This window comes from Idiotropiscis lumnitzeri, chromosome 3 (assembly GCF_059441095.1).
Source record: "Idiotropiscis lumnitzeri isolate Australia: NSW breed Sydney's pygmy pipehorse chromosome 3, RoL_Ilum_1.0, whole genome shotgun sequence".
Classification (NCBI taxonomy): Eukaryota; Metazoa; Chordata; class Actinopteri; order Syngnathiformes; family Syngnathidae; genus Idiotropiscis; species Idiotropiscis lumnitzeri.
Genome location: NC_142393.1, coordinates 30,098,176 through 30,120,008, shown reverse-complemented (window position 1 = coordinate 30,120,008; position 21,833 = coordinate 30,098,176). Strand labels below are relative to the sequence as shown.

General features: G+C 42.5%; 1 protein-coding gene across 9 annotated transcripts in view; it reads right to left on the bottom strand.

Moving 5' to 3' along the window:
• Positions 1-646: 646 nt before the first annotated feature.
• The window catches only part of lama5 (laminin, alpha 5), a 97,111-nt gene continuing 75,924 nt past the window's right edge, over positions 647-21,833 (bottom strand). For 4 of the 9 annotated variants that reach the window (XM_088290011.1, XM_088290013.1, XM_088290014.1 and 1 more), the window contains exons 54-78: positions 20,145-20,299; positions 19,944-20,073; positions 19,774-19,876; positions 18,730-18,843; positions 17,234-17,416; positions 15,353-15,495; positions 14,678-14,857; positions 12,587-12,726; positions 12,358-12,517; positions 11,235-11,368; positions 10,989-11,154; positions 10,787-10,921; positions 10,349-10,500; positions 8,898-9,030; positions 7,535-7,678; positions 7,280-7,410; positions 7,036-7,206; positions 5,643-5,775; positions 5,191-5,345; positions 4,137-4,311; positions 3,771-4,071; positions 3,564-3,694; positions 1,545-1,638; positions 1,356-1,475; positions 647-1,227 (exon numbers count right to left, since the gene is read on the bottom strand). In XM_088290011.1, the coding sequence (XP_088146137.1) occupies positions 1,088-1,227; positions 1,356-1,475; positions 1,545-1,638; positions 3,564-3,694; positions 3,771-4,071; positions 4,137-4,311; positions 5,191-5,345; positions 5,643-5,775; positions 7,036-7,206; positions 7,280-7,410; positions 7,535-7,678; positions 8,898-9,030; positions 10,349-10,500; positions 10,787-10,921; positions 10,989-11,154; positions 11,235-11,368; positions 12,358-12,517; positions 12,587-12,726; positions 14,678-14,857; positions 15,353-15,495; positions 17,234-17,416; positions 18,730-18,843; positions 19,774-19,876; positions 19,944-20,073; positions 20,145-20,299 (3,723 nt within the window). In that variant the 3' untranslated portion in view covers positions 647-1,087. Of the gene's footprint in view, positions 1,231-1,355; positions 1,476-1,544; positions 1,639-3,563; positions 3,695-3,770; positions 4,072-4,136; positions 4,312-5,190; positions 5,346-5,642; positions 5,776-7,035; positions 7,207-7,279; positions 7,411-7,534; positions 7,679-8,897; positions 9,031-10,348; positions 10,501-10,786; positions 10,925-10,988; positions 11,155-11,234; positions 11,369-12,357; positions 12,518-12,586; positions 12,727-14,677; positions 14,858-15,352; positions 15,496-17,233; positions 17,417-18,729; positions 18,844-19,773; positions 19,877-19,943; positions 20,074-20,144; positions 20,300-21,833 lie in introns of all 9 variants that reach the window. The other 5 variants (XM_088290006.1, XM_088290007.1, XM_088290008.1 and 2 more) reach the window with 3 other exon arrangements.

The window sequence follows — 21,833 nt, the reverse complement described above, 5'->3', positions numbered from 1 at the left end:
GGTACTGAGCAAGAGGTCATTTGGTGGACATTTCAAACTTTAGCCAAATCTGTTATTGTTGTTTGAACTTATAATCGTACCATATGCATTATCTATAAATAACACTAATTACTTTTGGACAGTTTTGTTTACGACATCCCCCTGTGATGTGGCCCAAGCGTTTGTCCTTCAAGTGATGTAACATTTTCGGGGTGCGGTTGATTCATTATTATTCCACGAGTTATTCATGGATGTGCAAGTAGCAGCAGTGTACTCATGTTTAAGGCTGCATCTCTAGAGAGATGTGAAAATGGCTGTGCACTGATGCTCCCCATCCAACCAGATGGATCTTGAGGAGTGCGGAATGAGAGGAATGGGTGAAACGGCTTAAAGATATGGTGGTCATTCAATAGCGCTTTGGCCTGGAGTGACAGCTGAAATGTTCAGCAAGTAAAGACATTTTTATCTTTTCTAGAAAGAAATTTTGTCTGAAAAAAAGAAACTTTAAACCTATCATATTCGATGTGGAGGCGTTTGCACGCTCCATGCAAGCATCCGAAGGTTCGTCAACATTGGAGGACATGAGTCTGGATTAGACCACACTCTTTTATGTTCTCAAACATGTTGCAAATTTTTTTTCTTAATATAAAGAAATTGAAAAACTCGATATTTGTTTCAAGTTTAATTCCAAAGTACATGGAAAAAACATAAGGTTGAGATTAGCATAGCATAACATGAAATAAAAGTGAATACATGAAAGTTTTACATGGTGCACATGCTCACATCATGTGATCATTTCAGCCAATAGTACATGTCGTGATGTAGTCTGACAATTACGGCGATGATATTACAAGAAGACCGAGTATGTACGAGGTATCTGGCAAATGTGCTGCAATAACAACATTTACACTGAAGCAATTTCAGTGTGCAGGTGGAAGTGTTTGTAGTGTAAATGCAAGTGCACACACACTTGAGCACCCTGTTGATGTCAAATATAAAACAGATAATAAATATTCAAATAGATATAAATTAACTCGTCAAGCCCCTGTTCATTTGCACCCAAGGAATGTGAAGCTAAGAATGCATACACAGTACACGTGTATTGGTGCTAATCAATCGGGCAGCCGTGTGTCCCCACTGCGCCTCGAACTGACACAACTTTGTTGAAAGGAGAGGGGCGACCGTTGATGGTCACATGACGGATGCAGCCGTGGAAGGCTGGCAGGCCTGGTGATGCGGTATCGCCATCTACTGGACAGGATAAAGATTGCATGTTGTTTTGACAATTTTTTAGAAGCTCATGATGATTAGTTTCCAGGTTGACCACATTGACAACATGTTTAGTTGATTAACAGGGGACACTTTACAGTACTAACCAGGAACTCCTCCCAGGTAAACCACTTCTCTGGACCCTGCTGAGCGCCCATGTTTGGGTCCGGCGCCATGCTGACTGACTGCGTCCACATGGAGCTGCAGGACGTTCTTCTTCTTGACCACTGGAGACCAAAAGAGTGGCATGAGCCATCGAAGGGAGTGTGGTGACGGGTATCTGGACTGTCACTCACCTGCGATGGTGTGCCAGCGTCCATTGCAGAGTGCCTCTTCTGGTGCCAATGACAAGGAGGCATCACCTTTGCCGCTCTTTATGGACAGCATCACCTAAACACAGGGCACCATAGGTGTTGTTTACATTAGAGGCTATTGATTGGCCTGGCCTGGCCCTGCTCTGCCCGGCCTCTATGGCATCTCCATTACAGCAGGCACCAATCCATTGGGATGAGAGCAACTGAATTGTGCGAGCCTCCACTGTACACTCGCCACTCGCAGTGTGTATGGTTCTGCCATAAAATTTCATGAGTAAATATATGTATATTGTACACACACATCAAAAATGACAAACTATCAATTATATATATATAATTATATAAACTATCAATTATATATATATATATATATATATATATACATATACTGAGAGTTGATAGTTTGCAATTTTTGATGTTCAATAAAGTGTTACAAAAGTAAATGTGACGTTATAAGATGCCGCATCATTAAAACCACCAAGGAAACAGTTTCGTGTCGGCGTAGTCAAACATTTAGGTCCACCCTATGTGGAGCCACTCATCAAAGTGCGCTCTGCAACCAGGACTATTTGCAATCACGGTCCACCTCAATTTGCATTCTAGAACAGGGGCGGGAAAACATATTGACTTACGGGCCACCCACATTGGGATCTAAAATTTTGAAAGAGGAGCTGGGTCACGAGCAATTGGATAGAGTATTTGGGCCACATATTCTAAAGTGTTGTGTATAGTGTGCAAACCTTGTATAGCACAGTAAGCACATGCAAATAAATGAACAACCAGATTTCCTAACTGTCACATAGTGTGTTTGTGTCAATGAATACGCAAGCTATGCCGTTTACGCACCTCTTCATACATCGCGTTTTCCTCCTCAGTTATCTCAAAACAGTCGGTTTCTGTAATTTCTTTCTGTTATGTGCCATAATAAATAATTTATTTAACAATCAAATCTAAAAAATTAACAAGTAAATGAATAATGATAATTTTTCACTATATAATATTTGAGTAATAACAAAACATCAATCATTTCAAACAAATGAGCCAGAGGATAGAGTCAAAATAAAGGTAGAAAATATTGCGGTTAATAAAGAATAAATCATGCAAAAATTTTAATAGTACAAACTACAATGCGAAGCAAAGTTCTTTGTAATAAACAACATAAGGGACGAAGTTAAAAAGTAATACGTGGAACAAAGATAATGAGAGTTATCTCCGTTCCTTGTACAGTTGTTTTTCAAGAACGCACCTGCCACACACTGCATGATGAATTTGAACCCAGCTTGAAAGAAATTTATGAAAAAAATAATATCAAGAGGAAATTAGTGGAAGACAAGAACAAGAACCAAGAGAATAAGTGGGATTAAATGTATTATTTAAATGTGCTCGAGTAATGTAATAGTTGCTACATTTTGGCATCAGGCTTTCACAATTTTTAATGTGAACGTAGTCATGGGTAAATATTGTTCTAAAACTCAATGTATGTATATTGCAACTATGACAAAGCTGCGCGCCTTCCAGGATGACTCGATTCAGTGGGGGAAGACGGACATCTCAGTGTCCACGCCGGGTAGAGAAGGACAAAGAGATTGAAAAGTCTTCACGCTCAACCAAAGCATGCTCGGAAGTGCAAGGCTTCACCATCGCTACAATCTACTTCCTAAAATGCATTTAGTGTGGCGGTGGCCAAATTCAGCGAGAGTCCGGACTCGCAAATGCGTGTATTAGGGCATGCATGAATGAATGACGTCATCCCTAGACAGGACTTTCACGCAGAAAGACATTGGGTGTGGTTTGCCACACACACTGCACTCCCACCAATGGTCAGTGTGCCATTTAATGGGGAAAAGCGAGCATTGCACAGATGTGATGAAATGATTTCTTTTTTTAGGTTTGGCGGGACGGATTACAAAGCCCCGCGGGCTTTATACGGAAAGTGGCTCATGTGAGTGTGATTGTGAAACAGGGACAAGATCTAAGGTATAATGGCCTCCGCAGTGTCACCTCTCCTCTGCGCAGCATCAAGATCAGATGCTGGCCGGACGTCGTCCCAGCCTGCAGCAACAGCCCAGAGTCGGTCACTGGTCGCACTTCCATTGTGATTTCCAGGTCACCACCCAAGACTAGCATCTCACCTGCAGGAAGTGAAGGAGTCTCACATTGTCATCACACGAAAATGCAAGAAAGAGCGGTGACAAGACTGTAGCTCACCAATGACCACATGTCCTCCCTCGCCTGTGAAGAAGGCACCAGGCTGCACAGGCTTCTGGAAGCAGGGGACCACGCCCTGGCTGTGGGCGGGGCTTCCCACCGGGCTTTCATTCAGCGTCAGGTCACGGACACAGCCAATGAAGCCAGAGAGCGCGGCAGACATTGGAGATTGCGGTGCTACTCCTCCCACATACAACGGTGCGCTGATGCGCGTGCGGTCTCCTGCAGGAATCTTCCTGGACTGAGCACCAATGCCATCCACGATCATACTGACTTTGTCCACGTCACGCTTAATGAACACCTGAGGACAGAGCCGAGCCGCCATTTTAGCTTTTATCCAACCACGTCAGCGCTTGCTTGACTCACCGTGTGCCATTGTTTATCGTCCATCTTGGTGTGGCTGCGCAGGCTAACCTTCCTCTTCCTTCCCAGAGACAGCAGCAAATGACCCTCTGACACGGCCAGCGTCAGTACGCCGCCTGACGTGTACAGGATCAAACCTTCCGATGAATTGATCCTCACAGCTAGCGAGATGTGAGGCCTGAGTAGAGAGCACCTCTAATTAATATTAAAAAATTATAGGAAATGGACAAACGAGATGATCTTTCAACTTTTGCTAAACTGTAACAGAGCATTTGAACATAGTCAGGCTTTCTATTGTGGGTGTCATCGTAACGCAATTCATAAATTCAAGAGCAGTTTGCATCGGGCTTCATCAATGAAAAGTCAAATCCATTCAATCCATTTGGCTACTAAAGACACCGGAGTCCTAACGACCTCATCTAAGATGCAATGTAGTAACGCCTGAGGCAAAGCAGTGCAATGTCTCCCCTGTCTCGAGGTATAGGCAGGATGGAATATTTTTTGGGTAGCCTTTTTAAACCCATTCTCTAAACTGCCTCAATGAGACCTCTACTGGTCGGGCAGTAACTAATTTGGGAAGCATTATCATTTTGAGGGATCTTATGCTATTGGCAATGTCCAAAGAAACACGCCTGCGATTGAAATCCTTTTATATTTGTTTGGGGAGGTGTTTGTAATTCATGGCAAAACAAGAGGAGAAATACTCTTGATGTATATATTAGATCACATATTTGCACTGAAGAGGGGAAGCGCTCCAATCTCGTTGTACACTGAGTATTCTAACTATAAAGGGCATTCTGATTCTAAATATATTTTTACTTCCTGTGTGTATGACTGAACACATTGTTTGGAACACAAGGTAATACGTTTTGAAATGATAAGTCAAGGGTTTTGTGACAATTGTTAGAATTTCTGGATTTGTGTTTACGGTTTTGCAATAGTGGGTGCAGGCATCACGAAATTAGTTTTGGCAAGAGAGGAAAAACTATAAATGAAATTATTATATATATAATAAATTCTGAATTATTTCACATATATTCATAGTGTTCACACTCACTTGGAGCTCAGAGAAGCAGGAACTGAGTCGAAGCGTTGGTAGCTTAGCGTTGAGCCGCTAAATTGCACGGCTCCCAATTCCTGCTCCAACAGTATGCCTTGGCACGACTCTCTGGTGTTGCGAGTGCGCGACCCTGACAGCTTCTTGTTTTTCCCCTGAAAAATGCACATATTGTGGGATGTATGTGCGTATGCATATGCAGCTGTTTCCCAATGCACCCATTTTAAATTTCTCTTTTTATTAAATCTTACTGAATATACTTTACATCTATCAATTTATCCCCCCCCTCTCTCTCTCACTCACTCACTCTCACACTCACTCTCACACTCTCACACTCACTCAACATTTATTTCCACATGATGCTTGCTGCATGCTTAATAATAAAACCCTAAAAGTTACTAATAAACAATGAAAGCAAAACCGGACAGAACGAAGCATTTCTGTGTGCATACCTTCGACTTGCCGTTATGTTTGGGAGGCACCGACACGATCTGCTGAGGCTTTGTGGCAGCAGGACAGTCAAGAGGAACATTGATGTTCTCTCTAACCTTTAGCAGATTCACCACCATCTGGGGACTGGTTTCCCTGATGACAAACACATCAAGCAGCTGGAGTTTTGTTTCTTGATCAAGATCAAACATCCTTCTATTGTCATTAGTACTCTTTTTTTTTTCTTTTTCTTTCTTTTTTCTAATGACGAAACAGAATCACAAGATAGTCGTGTCGATACTGGAGTGTAAGTGATACGTGACATCACAATATTAATGTTTCATCCAATATTATTCACATTTTAGTATGAAGCGATAATTATACGATACAGCAAATATTGGTATTAGTTTTGACGTAGCATAAGCCACAATCGTTTCAGACATAACGTTGCTGCAGTGTCTTATGCAGTTTTGTTGTGGCATAATCAATAATGATACAATACACAACATAACAATATCGAGAACCAGTTCTATTGACAGTTTACTGTAAGCCATAATCATACAATGCTAATGAAAATGTTAATGATGCAATGCAGCACAAGATTGCTATTTGCTCCATTTGTCTCAATACGTTTTGTGTATGTGATAATGAACATTACAATGTATTGCTAGGTGTATTAATCCAGTTGCATACTCTAAGTAATGATACAACAAAAGAATGTTGATATTTTATTTATATTTAACAAAATTGCAGCATAAGCGATGATGACATACTTAATCAATATTTGATACAGTCAATACAGTCAATATAGTAAACACAGATATAAAAAAATTCATCCGTATTAGCGTTGATTATAACCCGAGTTGGATGTTGAGTTAGTTCAAATTGTCTGAGGACCGATAAATGCTTGAAACGTTGCATCAACATTGATATTATTAATACCATCATTACTATTTGCATTAGGAGTGTCAATACGATTGTGTAAATACTCTGGAGCAGGGGTGTCAAACTCATTTTTGTGGACGGGCCACATCGTAGTTCTGGTTTCCCTCAGAGGGCTGTTATGACTGTGAACCCATATAAACGTACAATCACCTTACGTTATTACATACACACAACAAAGCCAGTCAGTCATTTGTTTGTTCAACAATTCTTAAAATGGCAATATCGGATATCTCAATGTTGTTAAAAGTGAAGAAAATGTGTAGAAACAGGAAGTTGACGCACATGATTTGCCCTTTGCGGGCCACATAAAATGAGGTTGCGGGCCAGATCTGGCCCCCGGGCCTTGAGTTTGACACCTGTGCTCTAGAGATTAGTACAAGTATTTTAAACTACAGTATACTGCTTCTTTGCAACTGGGTGTTTCGACAATGCCTTTTTTTTGTTTGTTGTTTTGCAAACTTTCAGTCTCACCTCCTGATGAAGACATTGCTGATGCATCCCGTCAGGTTGCTTAAGCTCTGATCGGGCATGCCCCCCAAGAAGGTGCGCCCCTCCAAGCTGGCCACCAACCCACGACCCCTGGTGTCCAGCCTGACACTCTCCTTGGACTTCTCCAACATGTCATTCATGTAAACACGCACTCTGAGGAGGACGTTAGTTGACATTAGCGCACGTAGGTGAAGGTGAGTTTCCTCTATTTGGTAGAGATGTATACCCGTTGATGTTATTGTAGATGGCCACATATTGGCTGTTGTTGTCATTGTACGTCTTCTGTGTCTTCACCTCGGTGTTGCCTACTCTCACCACCACGTGACCTTCATAGAGGAACACCTGACAAATGCCATCCTGCGCAAGGACAAGCAAATGTGCGCATGCGCACAGAAAACGCACACACACGTACAAAGTTGGTTAGGCAAGGCCATACATACAAACATACACCATGCACCAGCAAACAGGAAGTGCACATCACCTTGTCGTGATGGAAGAAAATGAGACCGTCCTTGTGCTCGGTCCTAAAGCTGAAGCTGGCATAAAAGTTGCTCCTGAGCCCAGGAATGTTGTTCAGTGCCAAGTCCAGATAGCTCTGACCCGAGAAGTGTGCCTCGCGAGCCACCTGCACAAAGGATATATTTCTTCTTTGCTGGTCGTATGAACTCCGTTAGCCTCAGCATTTAAGTTCCACAGTCCGTCTACCATGATATAGTGTTAAACAGATATTTTGAGGATGAAGGACGAGAATTATTATTATTATTTTTTAAAAAGGACGGACTGAGCAAGAACTGAAGTGGGTTGTCGTTCGTCCCTTTAATTGTCCCTAACCGAGTCAAGTACCGCATGTATAGAATTTAAATATTTGCACTCGGAGCAGAACGGCAGAATGAAATTTTGTAATGCTGTTGCATGTATTGGCCTTTTAACTAAGAGTTCTTCTGAGAATTCTTCTGAGAGTGAGAGAGAGAGAGAGAGAGAGAGAGAGAGAGAGAGAGTGGCCAAAAACACAGACGTGCAAAGAAGAAATTGAAAGCTAAAATAAGCATCTTCAGTTGCGTTTAATTTGATCAAAGGGATGAAGTGCAATAAATACAGCCACTCTACATTGTGATCCCAGTTCGAGGTAATCTGTGATTTGCCTCGTGTGATAACAAGAGTCTGAAAAAGATTCCGCTAAGCTGTTTAGTGTAGTTGCATTCTGCGTTGTTTGGGGGGGTTAAAATGCGTCTCAAAGTGATTGGAATATAGATAATACCCCATTTGATAAAGTGGGGACCTGCGGATAATTGTTAGAAGCGGCTAATGTATGTACAAATCCGTTTTTATGGCTGGTGAGGTGTTCCTGGCATGTCACACCAAGTGGAGGTCCCAGGGACAACCCAGGATATGCTGGGTTACTACCAGCTGGCCTAGGAATGCAATGGAATTCCCTGAGAAGAGTTGGATGAAGTGGCTGGGGAGAAGGATTGGGCTTCCCTGCTTATACTGCTGCCTCCGCAACCTGACCTTGAATAAGCGGAAGAAAATGAATGGATCGATGGATGTCTCAGCCATGCCCCCGCATGCGCGGTGCATGTGGCAAGACAGGGCCAACTCCACTCAAGTGTGGCTAGGAGATTTTTTTTACGGTTTAGCCACAAGAAGCTAAGTTGGCTAATAGATTTAATGATCCAGTTCCAATCCTGTAAACATTTGTCTATATGTGTCCAGAGACTAACTGGTGACCAGTCCAGATAGTAAGGACCCTGCCTCTTGCCCAAAGGCAGCCCAGACAGACTACAGCATAACCATTACCCTAATGAGGGCAAGCACTATGGAAAATAGATACATGATGTTCCTACCAGCAAGTCACTGTCACATCCAAAACTGACTCCGGAGCTCTTCATCCTCTTCAGGTCAATGTGGGAAGTCTGGGCTTTAACGTTCCGGAAACATCCTTTTAAAGAGCCCTGATCAGGAAACAAGGCTCGCAACCTGCACCACCACCACCACCACACATAAACAAAACAGATGCACATGTAATGCCAAAAGCAATGTTACATTGTGTGTCTATGTGTGATCGTAACTGTGCCTTTGTATTCATCACATTTTGGATTGATCTGTTTCCAAAGTCACCAATGGAGACCTCTTGTGGTCTGTGTACTGAAAATCAGGTAAATGTAGTACTAGCTTTCTAAGGTCAAGTGATTCATTTTGCCGCTTTAGATGTAATGTACTTTCATACAAAATGCTAATGACTGTGTGGTAGCTCGTGCCAACACAGAAGCACAAAAGCAACAAGCATGAGCTGTTGTATTCTTTTGAGCCAGGGGTTATCTGATATTGTTCACCAGGGGTGCCCACACTTTTTCAGCATGCAAGCTACTTAGAAAATGACCAAATAATCTACTTTATTTATTTTTGTTGATTTTTTTTTTTTTTATCGTGGCACGGTGGCCCGACTGGTAAGCACGATGGCCTCACAGTGAGAGACACCATCGGTCGTGGGTTCAATCCCGGCTCCAGCCTTTCTGTGTGGAGTTTGCATGTTCTCCCCGTGCCCGCGTGGGTTTCCTCCGGGTACTCCGGTTTCTTCCACCCTTCCAAAAACATGTATGGCAGGCCGATTGAACACTCTAAATTGCCCCTAGGTATGAGTGTGAGTGCGGATGGTTGTTCCGTCTCTGTGTGCCCTGCAATTGGCTGGCAACCAGTTCAGGGTGTCCCCCGCCTACTGCCCAAAGATAGCTGGGATAGGCTCCAGCACCCCTCGCGACCCGAGTGAGGAGAAGCGGTACAGCAAATAGATGGATGGATGGATTTTTTTTATCATATCATTATTCCATTTATTTAAAATACACTTAGAATTATTTACTGATGTACTTTGCATAACTGTATGAACCCATCTTCAGTCCAGTAATGAAGTGTTTCTACTTCGTTATTTGACAACTCTGGTCATGTTATTTAAAAGGAACAACGTTCTGATATGTATAAGATCCAGCAGGTGTCCTAGTGCGCAACAGAGTCACACAGTACCGACACAAGCGCCAATACAATATCAGTACATTCAATTTGTTGGTTCTCTTCTTTTGGCCAGACAAGTTTTTTTACACCATCTTGAAAGCGCTTTGTTACAATTCCATCTGTTGTAAAATACACTATAAAATTAAATTGCATTGTATTGTATTTCTGCGAAAGTCTTTCTCCCTCTTCATAGTGTCAAATGATGATGTAACTCATCTTTATCAGTTGATGTTCAATGAAGGCGTGACTCGCTTGTGTGTGAGTGGGTGTGTGCGCGAGTGTTTTAGACCTTTCAGGCATGTTCTGTTCGGGGACTCCTCCCAGAAAGTATGTGCGTCCAAAGGCTGGGATGTTCTCAGGAAAAACGTGTGTGAAGAGTTGAATGCGGTTGCTCCTCACCACCACTCGATATGGAGGAGAGCGGAGGATGATGATCTCCAACTAAACAAGTCAACAATCAATCAAGTATTTATGAATCTGGGTGAATTGTGTTGAAATAATTAACAAAAGTACGATTAAAATAGTTTTGTTAGTGTTACTGAAATTGGTTGTTCAATTTTACTTCACATTTGGTCTTTAAATTCCATTTTATAAATTGTAAGGTAAGCCATCGCCCATCTCCAGTTGAATCCCTGTGTCAGTGGCTCATTGCAATTGATGAAGGTAAATATAAGAGTACTGAAAATTAAGAAAATAAAGTGAAAAGCGAATATAAAAGCGTATGTACCACTTTGGGACTGGCGTCGCTGACCCTCAGAAGCGGGGAGGTGGGATCTTTGGGCTGGAACTCTTCCATCTCGCCACCAAACTGGAAGAAAGCCTTTAGATGGCCTCGGACCACAGCCAGACACAGGAACTGGTCCTGCTTGAAGAAAAGCAGGAGCTCAGTACATAACCACGGCATTGGAGGTCATCTGATGAACACATACTTTGTTTTGAAGCAGCAATAAAATCCCTTTGTGGGAGATCAGCTTGACTTCCTGCTCAAAGCGTTGCATGCGCGCCGACTCATCGCTGAAGGAGATCTCTGCGAAGCCGGTGCCGTCGAAATAAGCCGCGTCGTTCACCCAGGCCTGTGTTAGCGCTGGCTTAGACCTTTTTACAACGTTATCAAGAAGCGCAAATCAACACCCGGACACAGGAAGTCAGCGAAATGGACAGGTGGAGGCCCTCACCTGCCGCATGGCTTGTCTTGGGTGGTGTTCAGCTGGAAGATTTGCTCAAAGTTGTACAAGCTGAGCACTTCCTCATTGAGAGTGTCCAACTCCATGCAGCCTCTGAAGCTGGGCAGAGCTAGCGGAGGAGGGGGCTGTGCGTGGGGGGGCACAAACAATGTGAAGAAAGCTCAGTAACTAATTATGGCATCACACAGGAGTTACCGCAAACACCTAATAACAAAAATAACACTGTTCCTCCTGACTGCTGGTTTAAAAATTAATCATGGCGTCCCATATGGGCGTGTGCCCTCAGCGCAATATAATTAGAAAAGTATATTCTGGAGTTATGAAGGTGACAGGTGACAAAGCAATTTTAGTGTACATCCTGGCGGCTGGAATAAAAGGTAATCTAGGTTCTATGCACAGGAGTGTGCGCTTGCTTCCCTTACAGTTATTGTATATAATTAGAAAAGACGGTTATTTTGTAGAGTGCCGTGAAAAAGTATTTGCCCGCTTCTCAAATTCTTACCTTTTGCATAGTTTTACATCATCAAACTAATGTAATTACCAGTGCAAAAAAAAATCCCCCGAAAAATGCAGCTTTTAAATTATTTGATTTATCAAAGGGGAAGTCAAGTCAAAATCTTTCTTTCCAACAATGTCTGACATGTCACAATATTATATGAATATGAATTAAGCAGCGAAGGCCACCCATTTTTAGCGGCGGCCATTTTGCTGCTGACTGAAAAGGACATTACTATTACTCAGGGCTCAGGTAACGACCAATTCTGGCTCAGCCTGCGTATGTCACATGACCAAACTCAGAAAACAGGTGAGCCGTGATTGCATGATTAAACATATAAGTGGCATAATTATACAAAAAAAGTGGAATTGAAAATAGCACAAATATTTTCTCACAGCAATGTATGTATTGTGTTTTCTTTTCATAGTGAGATATGTTTATCATTTCATATATACCTGTGGATGAAATAGCAAAGCTTGGCGTCACCGTCCCAAATGCATACTCGTTTGCACAACAACATTCTCATTTCATCCATCCATTTTGCATGCTTCCCTTCACTCTGGTAACATAATTAGAAAATACTACAACTTCATCAATTCAGGCGGTGGATGGGCCTACCTTAAAAGTGCTGGGGTATCCCCCCACATAGAAGACGGTGTCACTGGTCAAAAGGTTGAGAAGCCCTTGATCTCCTTCCGCCTCCACATAGGCTTTAGTGACCGTCTGGTCGCCTTCAGAAGCCTCCGAAGACATGGACATTTGACCATACTGCAGAATCCTTCAAAACAAAAACACAGATTAAGAAAACAATACAAAGTCTTGGAAGTGAATGTGGGCTCCACCTTACCTCTCCAGGACCACACTGTTAAAGTTCCCGTTGGACTGGACATCCTCAGACATCAACACCTCTGCCGTTTCTCCTCCAATGTTGAAGTACCAGCGCAGCTTACTCCCTTCCAGCGCCATTCCCAGAAAGTCCTTCGAGGACTACAAAGACCCGTGGTCAACACGATAGACTCTTCACGCATATGAGAGCCATGGAACAACATAATACATTTTACTGGTCATGTAGACCAAAAGCACCATGCACACTCAATGTCACACCTTCTCAACCCTCAGACTTGACAGTTCTTACAAAGATCCAGCAAAATTGGTGGATCGGTTCTGTTCTCACAGGCGAAGAGGGATGAACAGCTGTTCATACAAGGCCTCTCCTCGCGTTTTCCGCCACGCTCAAAAGGTCCTCAATTATCTCAAAACTTTCTGTACTTTTTGGTGATAATAGTTTATTTAACTATAAACTCCTCCCCAAAAATATCCATTCGACTATTATTTTTTGCGATAAAAAATTTGAGTAATCATAAAACAATGTCATTATTTTCAACCAAATGAGCCAGATGATGGACTAAAAATAAACGTATAACATATTACAATTAAATGATGCAAACGATAAATGAATATTACAAACTAGTGTGAAGCAAATGCAATGAACAACATAAGGAACAAAGATAAACAGTAATACAAGCAACAACTAATTGCATTGTATTAGAGTTATCTTCGTTCTTGTGCAGTCGTTTTTCAAGAACGCAAGGACGGCCGCATGCCGCGTGATGAGTTTGAACCCAGCTTGAAAGGAATACAGTGAAACCCCGCTACTTCGCGGTTCACCTTTCGCGGGTTCAGTGCTTCGCGGGTCTAAAAAATATTCAGGGGCATTGTAGTTTCGCCGAGCGGCACAAGGGGGCGCTGAAGCGGTTAGACGGCCGGCGTGCGCCGAAGAGGAGAGTGGACGAAGAAGAGAGTAGATGAAGAAGAGCAGGTTCCCCCGGACACGATTGGTGGCGACGTTTCGCGCGGTTCGGACCGTATCAGAGCTCCGGCCGGCGTGCGTGGCAGTTAAGCCGTAGATGAGCACCTTCCCCGGGCACGGGCGGTGCCAAGCGGGCCCTAAGTTTAACCGAATGGAAGCTCCCGAGGAGGAGGGCATGCTCGCGTCACAGTAAGCCGAAGAGGAGCACCTTCCCCGGGCACGGGCGGTTCCAAGCGGCCCCTAAGTTTAACCGAATGGAAGCTCCCGAGGAGGAGGGCATACTCGCGTCGCAGTAAGCCGAAGAGGAGCACCTTCCGCCCGGGCACCGGTGGAGCGCGAGGCTGTCAGTTATGAATGAATAAATAAATAAATGAAGAATGCCACCTTTCATTTCACAGTCATGATCCGTGCCTGTCATGACCCGTGCCTGTCATGATCCGTGCCTGTCATGCCGCGTGTGTTTTTGTTTTTTCAGCTGTGTGGGCGTTCCTCCAGCGATCGTCTCGTCAGCTGCTGCGAGACGCGCTGATTACACTGACTATATTGTGATTATAATAAATATCTTTGTATCACCACCTTTTTTCCCGTGTCTGCGTTTGGAGAGTCCTGTTCAATCCTCCAGCTCTGCTGGAGGATCATAACATTCACAGGGCACACCGGACGGCGTACAGCAGGTAAAAGTCGAAGTAATTAAATAAATAAAAAAAGAAGTAATTGAATAAATACAAAAATAATGGCTGGGGAATAAAAAAATAAGTTTTAATAATTTTTTTTTGTTATAACATGAATTTCACTCTTTCTCTCTCTACCAGTATATATATGTATATATATATATATACATATATATATATATTTTTTTTTAAGCATTTTTGAAGGTGTGCCGCTACTTCGCACCTATATATATTTATATATATATATATATATAGGTGCGAAGTATATATATACACGGTGTTTTTTTTTGTCTTTTTTTTTTTTTATTTTTTTTTTGAAGGTGCGACGCTACTTCGCGGATTTTCAGTTTTCGCGGGTGGTCTCGGTCCCCATTAACCGCGATAACCGGGGGTTCACTGTATATCAAACAAATAATTCAAAATCAGAGTAAGGGTGTGTTCTCCTGGCGACGCTTACATCTTTGTTGCCGAGGTAGAAAATGAACTGCTTGGCATCATCATCCTGTCGGCGGGAGCGTGCCGCCTCGGGCAACGTAATGTAAAACTTGAAGGAGGTATAGGACGCTAGGTCTGCCAGGTTGGGTGGGGTGCGCACCTGAACGCCTGATGCGCCATTGAACTTCACAGGAACGCTCACCTGGATGCAGGAAGGAGAGGACACAGAAGGAAGTTACATCTATGTTCTAGAGAACTTGTCCTCATTTGGGGAGCAGGTGAACTGGATGAGAAAAATTGCGATATGCAATTTGTTCTTTTAAAGAAGAAGTTTGCAAACATCTTTACATCAATTTTAAGGTTTGTGATTCATTCTCATAGTGTTTGTTTATTTAGCATAGTTTGTTGTCGTATAAAAATGATTTAGGTCATAGCTTAGCCTTTAGGTAGTATGGTTAAGACCACACCACACGCAACCCTCTGCCCCTCTCGCAAGCCCAATGGTCCTCCAGGCAAAGCCCGTTTTGAGGGCAGTTTTCAAATTTTCACGAGGGCTGGAGCAAGTCTGGTAGGGGATTGGGGAGAATCCCATTAATCAAATCGGAGATCTTGCTACTTATACTGCCGCCACGTCGGATTCCGACCAGAAGTAACTTGGTGGTCTGAGCCCTCTCCAATGTTCTGGCGGGGAACGTACCTTGTTAGCAGCGTTGCGCGCCTGCTGGATGAGCTGTCGGATCCGGTTGATACTCTCTGAGATGTTTGGCATCTGCACGGAGCGGTTGTGCAGCTTGTCCAGCTTGTTCAGGAGGAGTGGGATAGTGTCTCCCAGCATGCTCACTGCCGCACACATCGGTTAGCCCCATGCAGGGAACACAATACAGTTAAGCACGGAACACACGTACTGATTTTGAGCATATCAAATTTTTAAATGTGAGCCAGCCCATGAATGTCATCGTTCTGCTGGTGGACTTGAATCTTTAAAGCACGGGCAATGACAGTGAGACCTGGAAGGGCGTGATTGGGAGAAACGATCTGAACGCGAGTGATGTTCTGTTACTGGACTTCTGTGCTTGTTCATGACAAAGACCATGTTTTGTGCCTCTGTTGTTATGGCGGACGATCGGGCCTTTGTGGCCTGTACGACTTCAGAGGCAGCTGACAGATACCAGCTGGCCAAATGTCCCATGTCCGTCGAGAGTTCTATGGAGGGTGCTTCGAGAGTATGGGGTACCTATCCCCCTAATACGGGCTGTTTGGTCACTTCACCACACATGTCAGAGTTTGGATCCCCTTCAACTCCTGCCAGCTACTGCTCCTCCTCTTTGAGAGGAGTCAGATGAGGTGGCTTGGGCATCTGATTATTGTGCCTCCTGGACGCCTCCTAAGTGAGGTGTTCTGGGCATGTCCCACCGTCAGGAGGCCCCGGGGATGCCCAGGACTTTGTGAGTGGAGGCTGGCCTGAGTCCAGTTTTTATTGCCATCAACATCAACACAACAATATCCCAAAAACGATGATTAAGTCCGCAAAAAAAAACCTAGTTAATCCATTCACTGCCACTGACGTGTATAGAAACCAAAACATACATTCATTTTACCTGGGCTGGCAGTGAATGAGGTAATATGTAAAATATGGTGCCAGTTGCCTTTGTTAGTGCTGTTAGTGTCTTACTTTTCGAAGGGGGTTTAATGGGTAGAAATGACACACTTTGATGCTGACAGCCTGACAGCTGCAGTTACTGACCATCCATTTTTAACAAATCAGCCTTAAATAAATGTGTTTTTTAGCAGACAAAAGCACTACAGTTGTTCTGACGTCACTCTGTCCCATAACCCAAAATCTTACCCATTCTTGTTTCATTACAAGAAACTGCAGTGTGTTTTTGTAGATACTTTAAATGTGCAAAAATTGGTGATTACACAAAAAAAGAATACCTAGTGGTCGTTGATTATGAAATGAATGCATTATTTTCTGTATATAAAAAAAAAATTTAATTTTTGTTTTAACAAGAAAAATTTCAGAAAAGTTCAGAATTCTCAATTTATTGATAGAATTTGCAGTAGAATACTGAAATACTAAAATATTCTATAGCCATAGCCCTCAATTCATCGGCTTTGTAAAGTGCTGCCTCCACAAAAATAAATAAATAAAAATCAATGCTTTGTGGGGGGTTTGCTTTTTTTTTTTTCAGAGACCCTGGCTCCGTTCAACATGCAGCACCTGAGCTCTAACCCATGTTGTCAAGGTTACATGATTCTTGAGGTATTTTGACAAAAGAATGGCAGAGATGGGCTATTAAACAAATATGAACTGTCAGAGTGTAAAAACAAGAGCACACTATGTCACATTTCACTTCTGATTATACGTGAATGTCAATGAAAGTTACTAAAACAATGCACTTTCAGTTAATACAGTAAAAGCTTGATGGTGGTGGCAGTTTTGACTAGAATGATTCTTCCGGATTTTTTTTTCAACAGGAACTTTTGTTTCAAAGTTTCACCAATAGGAGGTTGGACCGGTGTGACTAACCAGAAGGTCCCACTTTTTACCTAGTCAGGGCAGTGTGAAAGCTCCTACCCGTCTTGTTGGCCTCCGTCAGAGCCTCAGTGACGTCCTTGTTGGTAGTGTTGGCATCGCCGTAAGTCTGCTGCCACTGGTCCAGTTGCTCTCTGATTGGACGTAGGACATCATTGACTTGCGAAGCAGACGCATTGGCCTGATGTGTTGCTTGCTTGGCTATGTCAATGTCCTGACTGACGTCTGCAGGGCACACAGGAGTGAATAATTAGTGTAGTTTCCGGACCATGAGCCGCTACTTTATTCACACTCATGATGCAGCTAATATATACTGTTGATCTCACATAAGAGCTGCAAGAGACCAGAGATACAGTCAATGTGCAGCCTGATGTGAGGCCAAGCCTTCAAGTTGCATGACGTCACCAAAAAATTGTGAAATGGAGCTGTGCTTCGGAAAAAAACTTAACCATCTGCGCAACCCAACTTTGACAAAAAAATGACATCAAGGTAAGACGTTTTGTTTTTATTTACAGTTGTTTTCTTGTTCTCTGTTCCTCACACCCGTTTTGGGACAAATGCACTCGCGGGGCATCATGATTCTTGAATAGCGAAAGTTATTACATATAAATTTGTGACAATTGTGGCATCCATAAATGATAGCAAAGATAAATTCTTACATATCAAATGTCTGAACACAAGAAATAACAATCTATCAAATTATTATTTTGACTTTTCACTGTGCGTGACTACTAACAAATTGGAGGCTGTAAAATACATGAGTACAGAGAAAAACGCTGCTTTTGAAGGGCAATTAAAGGTTAATAAAGAGTAAAACACAAAGACTCTCCGTGGAACCGCTTTCTAAGTAAATATCCCAACTTTCAACATGCACTTTCTAGTCCCGGTGTATTGATAAATTAATTTTGTTTCATTACTTTTTATATTTGAACAGTCTTAAAATGACATTTTAGCATAAGCTAAATCACATGATCTTGTGTAGCGTGTAGAGACAAAACAATACAAACATTTTATTTTGGTGAGTGAAATCACATTCCCCATTATGATCAATGGAAGACAGTTGAAATTTTGTGTCCCATTGAGTCCTTTCTCTCACTTCATTTCATTTCAATGCTGTATATGTGGAAAGAAGCCTACATGCGCACATATCATCTACAGCGCCACCTTTTTGATCAATTTGGAATACAATTCTTTGCATTATCTAGTCAAGAGGGCAAGGGCAAGAAAGTCCCTTTTTAGTTCCTTGTTCCGCTAATGCAAAAATGTGGACTGGAATTGGCCATAAAATGCAGAAGAAACTCCAGCCAATACCAACCGTAGTGATATCCTCCGACTTGGAGTGAAACAAGTATAAAGGTAAACTGTGCACCGCATTGCCGTAGTGACGTCGTATGAAGAAGCCTCGATTCCCTGTTGATTAGCTGAAAGTTGGAACAATACTAACTGCGAGATGTTACCACAGTTTTTAGTAAAGTATAAAACGATTCATCCCAAGTAGCTTGTTATGTTGTGTTTGTGTGTGTGTTGAACAAACATACTGGAGGAGGAGTTCAGGTTGTTCTTCATCATCTGGAAGTTTATAGCCACTTGAGTTTGTTTGACTTTGGCATTGTTCAGTCGCTTCTGGGCATCTTCCAGCTGAGGCTTTAATTCTGTGGTATGGAAAGATAATCATTAGAAACAAAACACAAATAATCACAGCTTCCATAGCCAGATTTACATCCACCATATCAAAGTCATCCAGGGAGATCATTTAAGCGTGCTAAGCTATTATAGCAATCACATCATAGAGCAACACAATCAGATCTCTCAACAGTAATCCACAGTTTCCCCCCCCTCTCTGTAAAACGTCTCATCTCAACAACAGGTAGTGGTGGATTTTCCAAAATGAAGGAAAATGAGCACTTACTTCAACACACTGACATATAAGCAATGGAAATTTCCAATTGTTAGTTAATGGGATTATCATTAATATTGCATTTAGATTCCCTAAGCATTAACAACTCTGTCATGAGTTCCTCCTGGTATTCTGTGACGATGTGGTGAACACTTATTTCCTAAAAGTACATGTTTTCATTTCATTATTTCCAAAAATGAACATAGGGTGACACCAAGTCAGGTGCACACGAGTGGACTATATAATTTGTGTGTCTAATGATTTTTAATGGACTAAAAATGATTACGTGGGCGCAACAACTTGGCTTTGTGTTGACATTAGCATTTTGAGAGAACAACAATGTAGCATTATTTTCTAGGCAAATGGTGCATTTGGTTTTAGATTCAAAGGTCAATGCGGAGCGTAGATACTAGGCCTCACATTTCTAGAATAAATTTAGCATAGCAAACAACAATTTACCATTATTTGACAGCTAATACATTTGCCATGGAGCACAGACAAAGGGCGCGACAATTAATTACGCAGCAGTCCGCGTATGTAGTATAGTAAATTGACCAAAATAAAATTTTTAAAGATGATTATCTTCACATAGCATCCAAAAACACATCATTAGACCTGGATTAGCAAAAAAGGGGGATAAATACACTCCACTGAGGACACACTATCATCAAGGAGGCACTGATACCATTGTTGAGTTCCTTATTGAGGTTTTCCACTTCCTCCTTCAGCCCCACACTGCGGTTCCGCAGAGAGTCAGCCGTGCGGCCAAGGTTCTGGTCACCGACGTTCTACAAGAACACCAAAGGTTACAAACGCAGGAGGAATCAAAGCAACAAGTCAACAGATGACTTTCACCTCCAGAGTCTTGCTCGCGGCTTCGTCTGCCTCGTCCGCCGCCTTCTCGGCTGCTTTGATGCCATTGATGATATTGTTGTAGGCCTTGGTCATGTCCACCAAACCCTCGCTCTTTGTTTCCTCCACAAACCTAAAAAGAAACCACGTGAAGACCCACATACATTGTTTTTTTTCATGTTGTCATCGTTCAGGAGCATTTACTTGGATAGGTTTGCGGCTAAATTGAGGAGCATATTAGCATGGTGCTCAGCTTCCTCCACCAGGGGGATCTTTGAGTCAGCCCAAGTGAAGTCCTGCACTTTCTTGGACAATGGTGTCCTGGCGCCATCGAGCTGCGCTGCCAAACGCTCATAATCCTGGGGGACAACACAATCCATGACGCCATGTCTTACATGTTAATTTTTTGTCTTTCTACCTGTGCTTGTCAACCAGATCCTTTTTTTTTTGACTGACTAATGGACAGACAGACATCTGACGGACTAACTGACGGACTGACGATTACTATTCGGTTTGTCACAAAAACGACGGACTGACAAATGACGACGTCTACTAAGGATGAAGTCATGTCATTGCCGAACGTAATAAATAAACCGCCTGTGTGGCCGAATTTCTATCAACACAAATATAAACTGTATGTTTCATGTTTCAAGTAGGATTAAATTAAAGTCAAATGTTAAAACAACAACTGCTACTCAAAACCATTTAACAGATTCAGGGACGGGACGATGTCAGCAGTCGCCCGAGCACTCTCACTGTCATGGTCCGTTTCCGTCATGTCTTGTTTTTGTTTGTTTGCTCAACGGGCGTGGGGGCGTTCCCTTCCAGCGCGTGTTGTGTTGGCTGGAGAGACGCGCCCACCAGCCACGCACCTGATACTCGTTGACTCATTTAATTACCTTCACTACTTAAACGCCGGCGCTGACTACTCGGCGTCGGTGCATTGCCCTTTTTTGGACGTCACTGTTGCTCTTTGGCCCTTGTTCACGCTCATAGCTCATGGTTATTTGTCACTGTTGCTCATCCCTGGTTCCTTTCCCGGTTTCCTAGTCAAGTTTTGCTCTGTCTAGTCACGTTTTGTTCGTCTTTGTTATTTTGCACTTTGTTACGTTTGTTTCTCCGAGTACCTTGTTTGCCCTACCATTTCATTAATTAAATTCCCTTAAGTTACCCTTGCCTGGCTTCCCTGCATTTTGGATCCTCCTCTTCCTCCTCCCGCCGATCCTAACACTCACCCACCCCTGGGAGCGCCTTGCGATATACATGCACATGTTTGATTTTGATCAGAATTGTACTGTTCACACTGCATAAAAACATCTGATACATGCCGCATGAGTAACAAAAAAGCTAAATTGAGCTGTAGTATGAACATAGCCTTAATTTCATCCTGTTATGTTCCGGGGTTAGTATGATGGAGTTAGGACCCAAAAGCAGGAAAAAGCGGGCAGACAAGGCAGGAGTGCTGGATGTACTCAAAACCAATAAGTGCTTATTTTCCAAAAACTAAATAAACAAAAAAGACTATCAAGACACATGAAATCAGAAACAAAATTAATAGAAGTGCAAAAAAAAAAACAAATATAAAATATATAGTTAGATTTTGTTTACAAATACTGTATAAAACACCATAATTAGATTCTTTTTATATTAGTTGTCTTTTGCGCAATATGCAATGAGCGGGTATAAAACTTGTCCGTCCCTTTAATCGTACCGAACCGAGTCAAGTACCATGTGTATAGAATTCAAATATTTGCTGTCAGAGCACAAGGAAATCTTGTAATGCTGTTGCGTGTACTGACCTTTTCACTGAGAGTTCAACTGAGAGCGAGAGACTGAAGTGTGCAAAAAAAAATGGAAGCGATACACGCGGCTGTGTGAAGATGCAATTTAGAG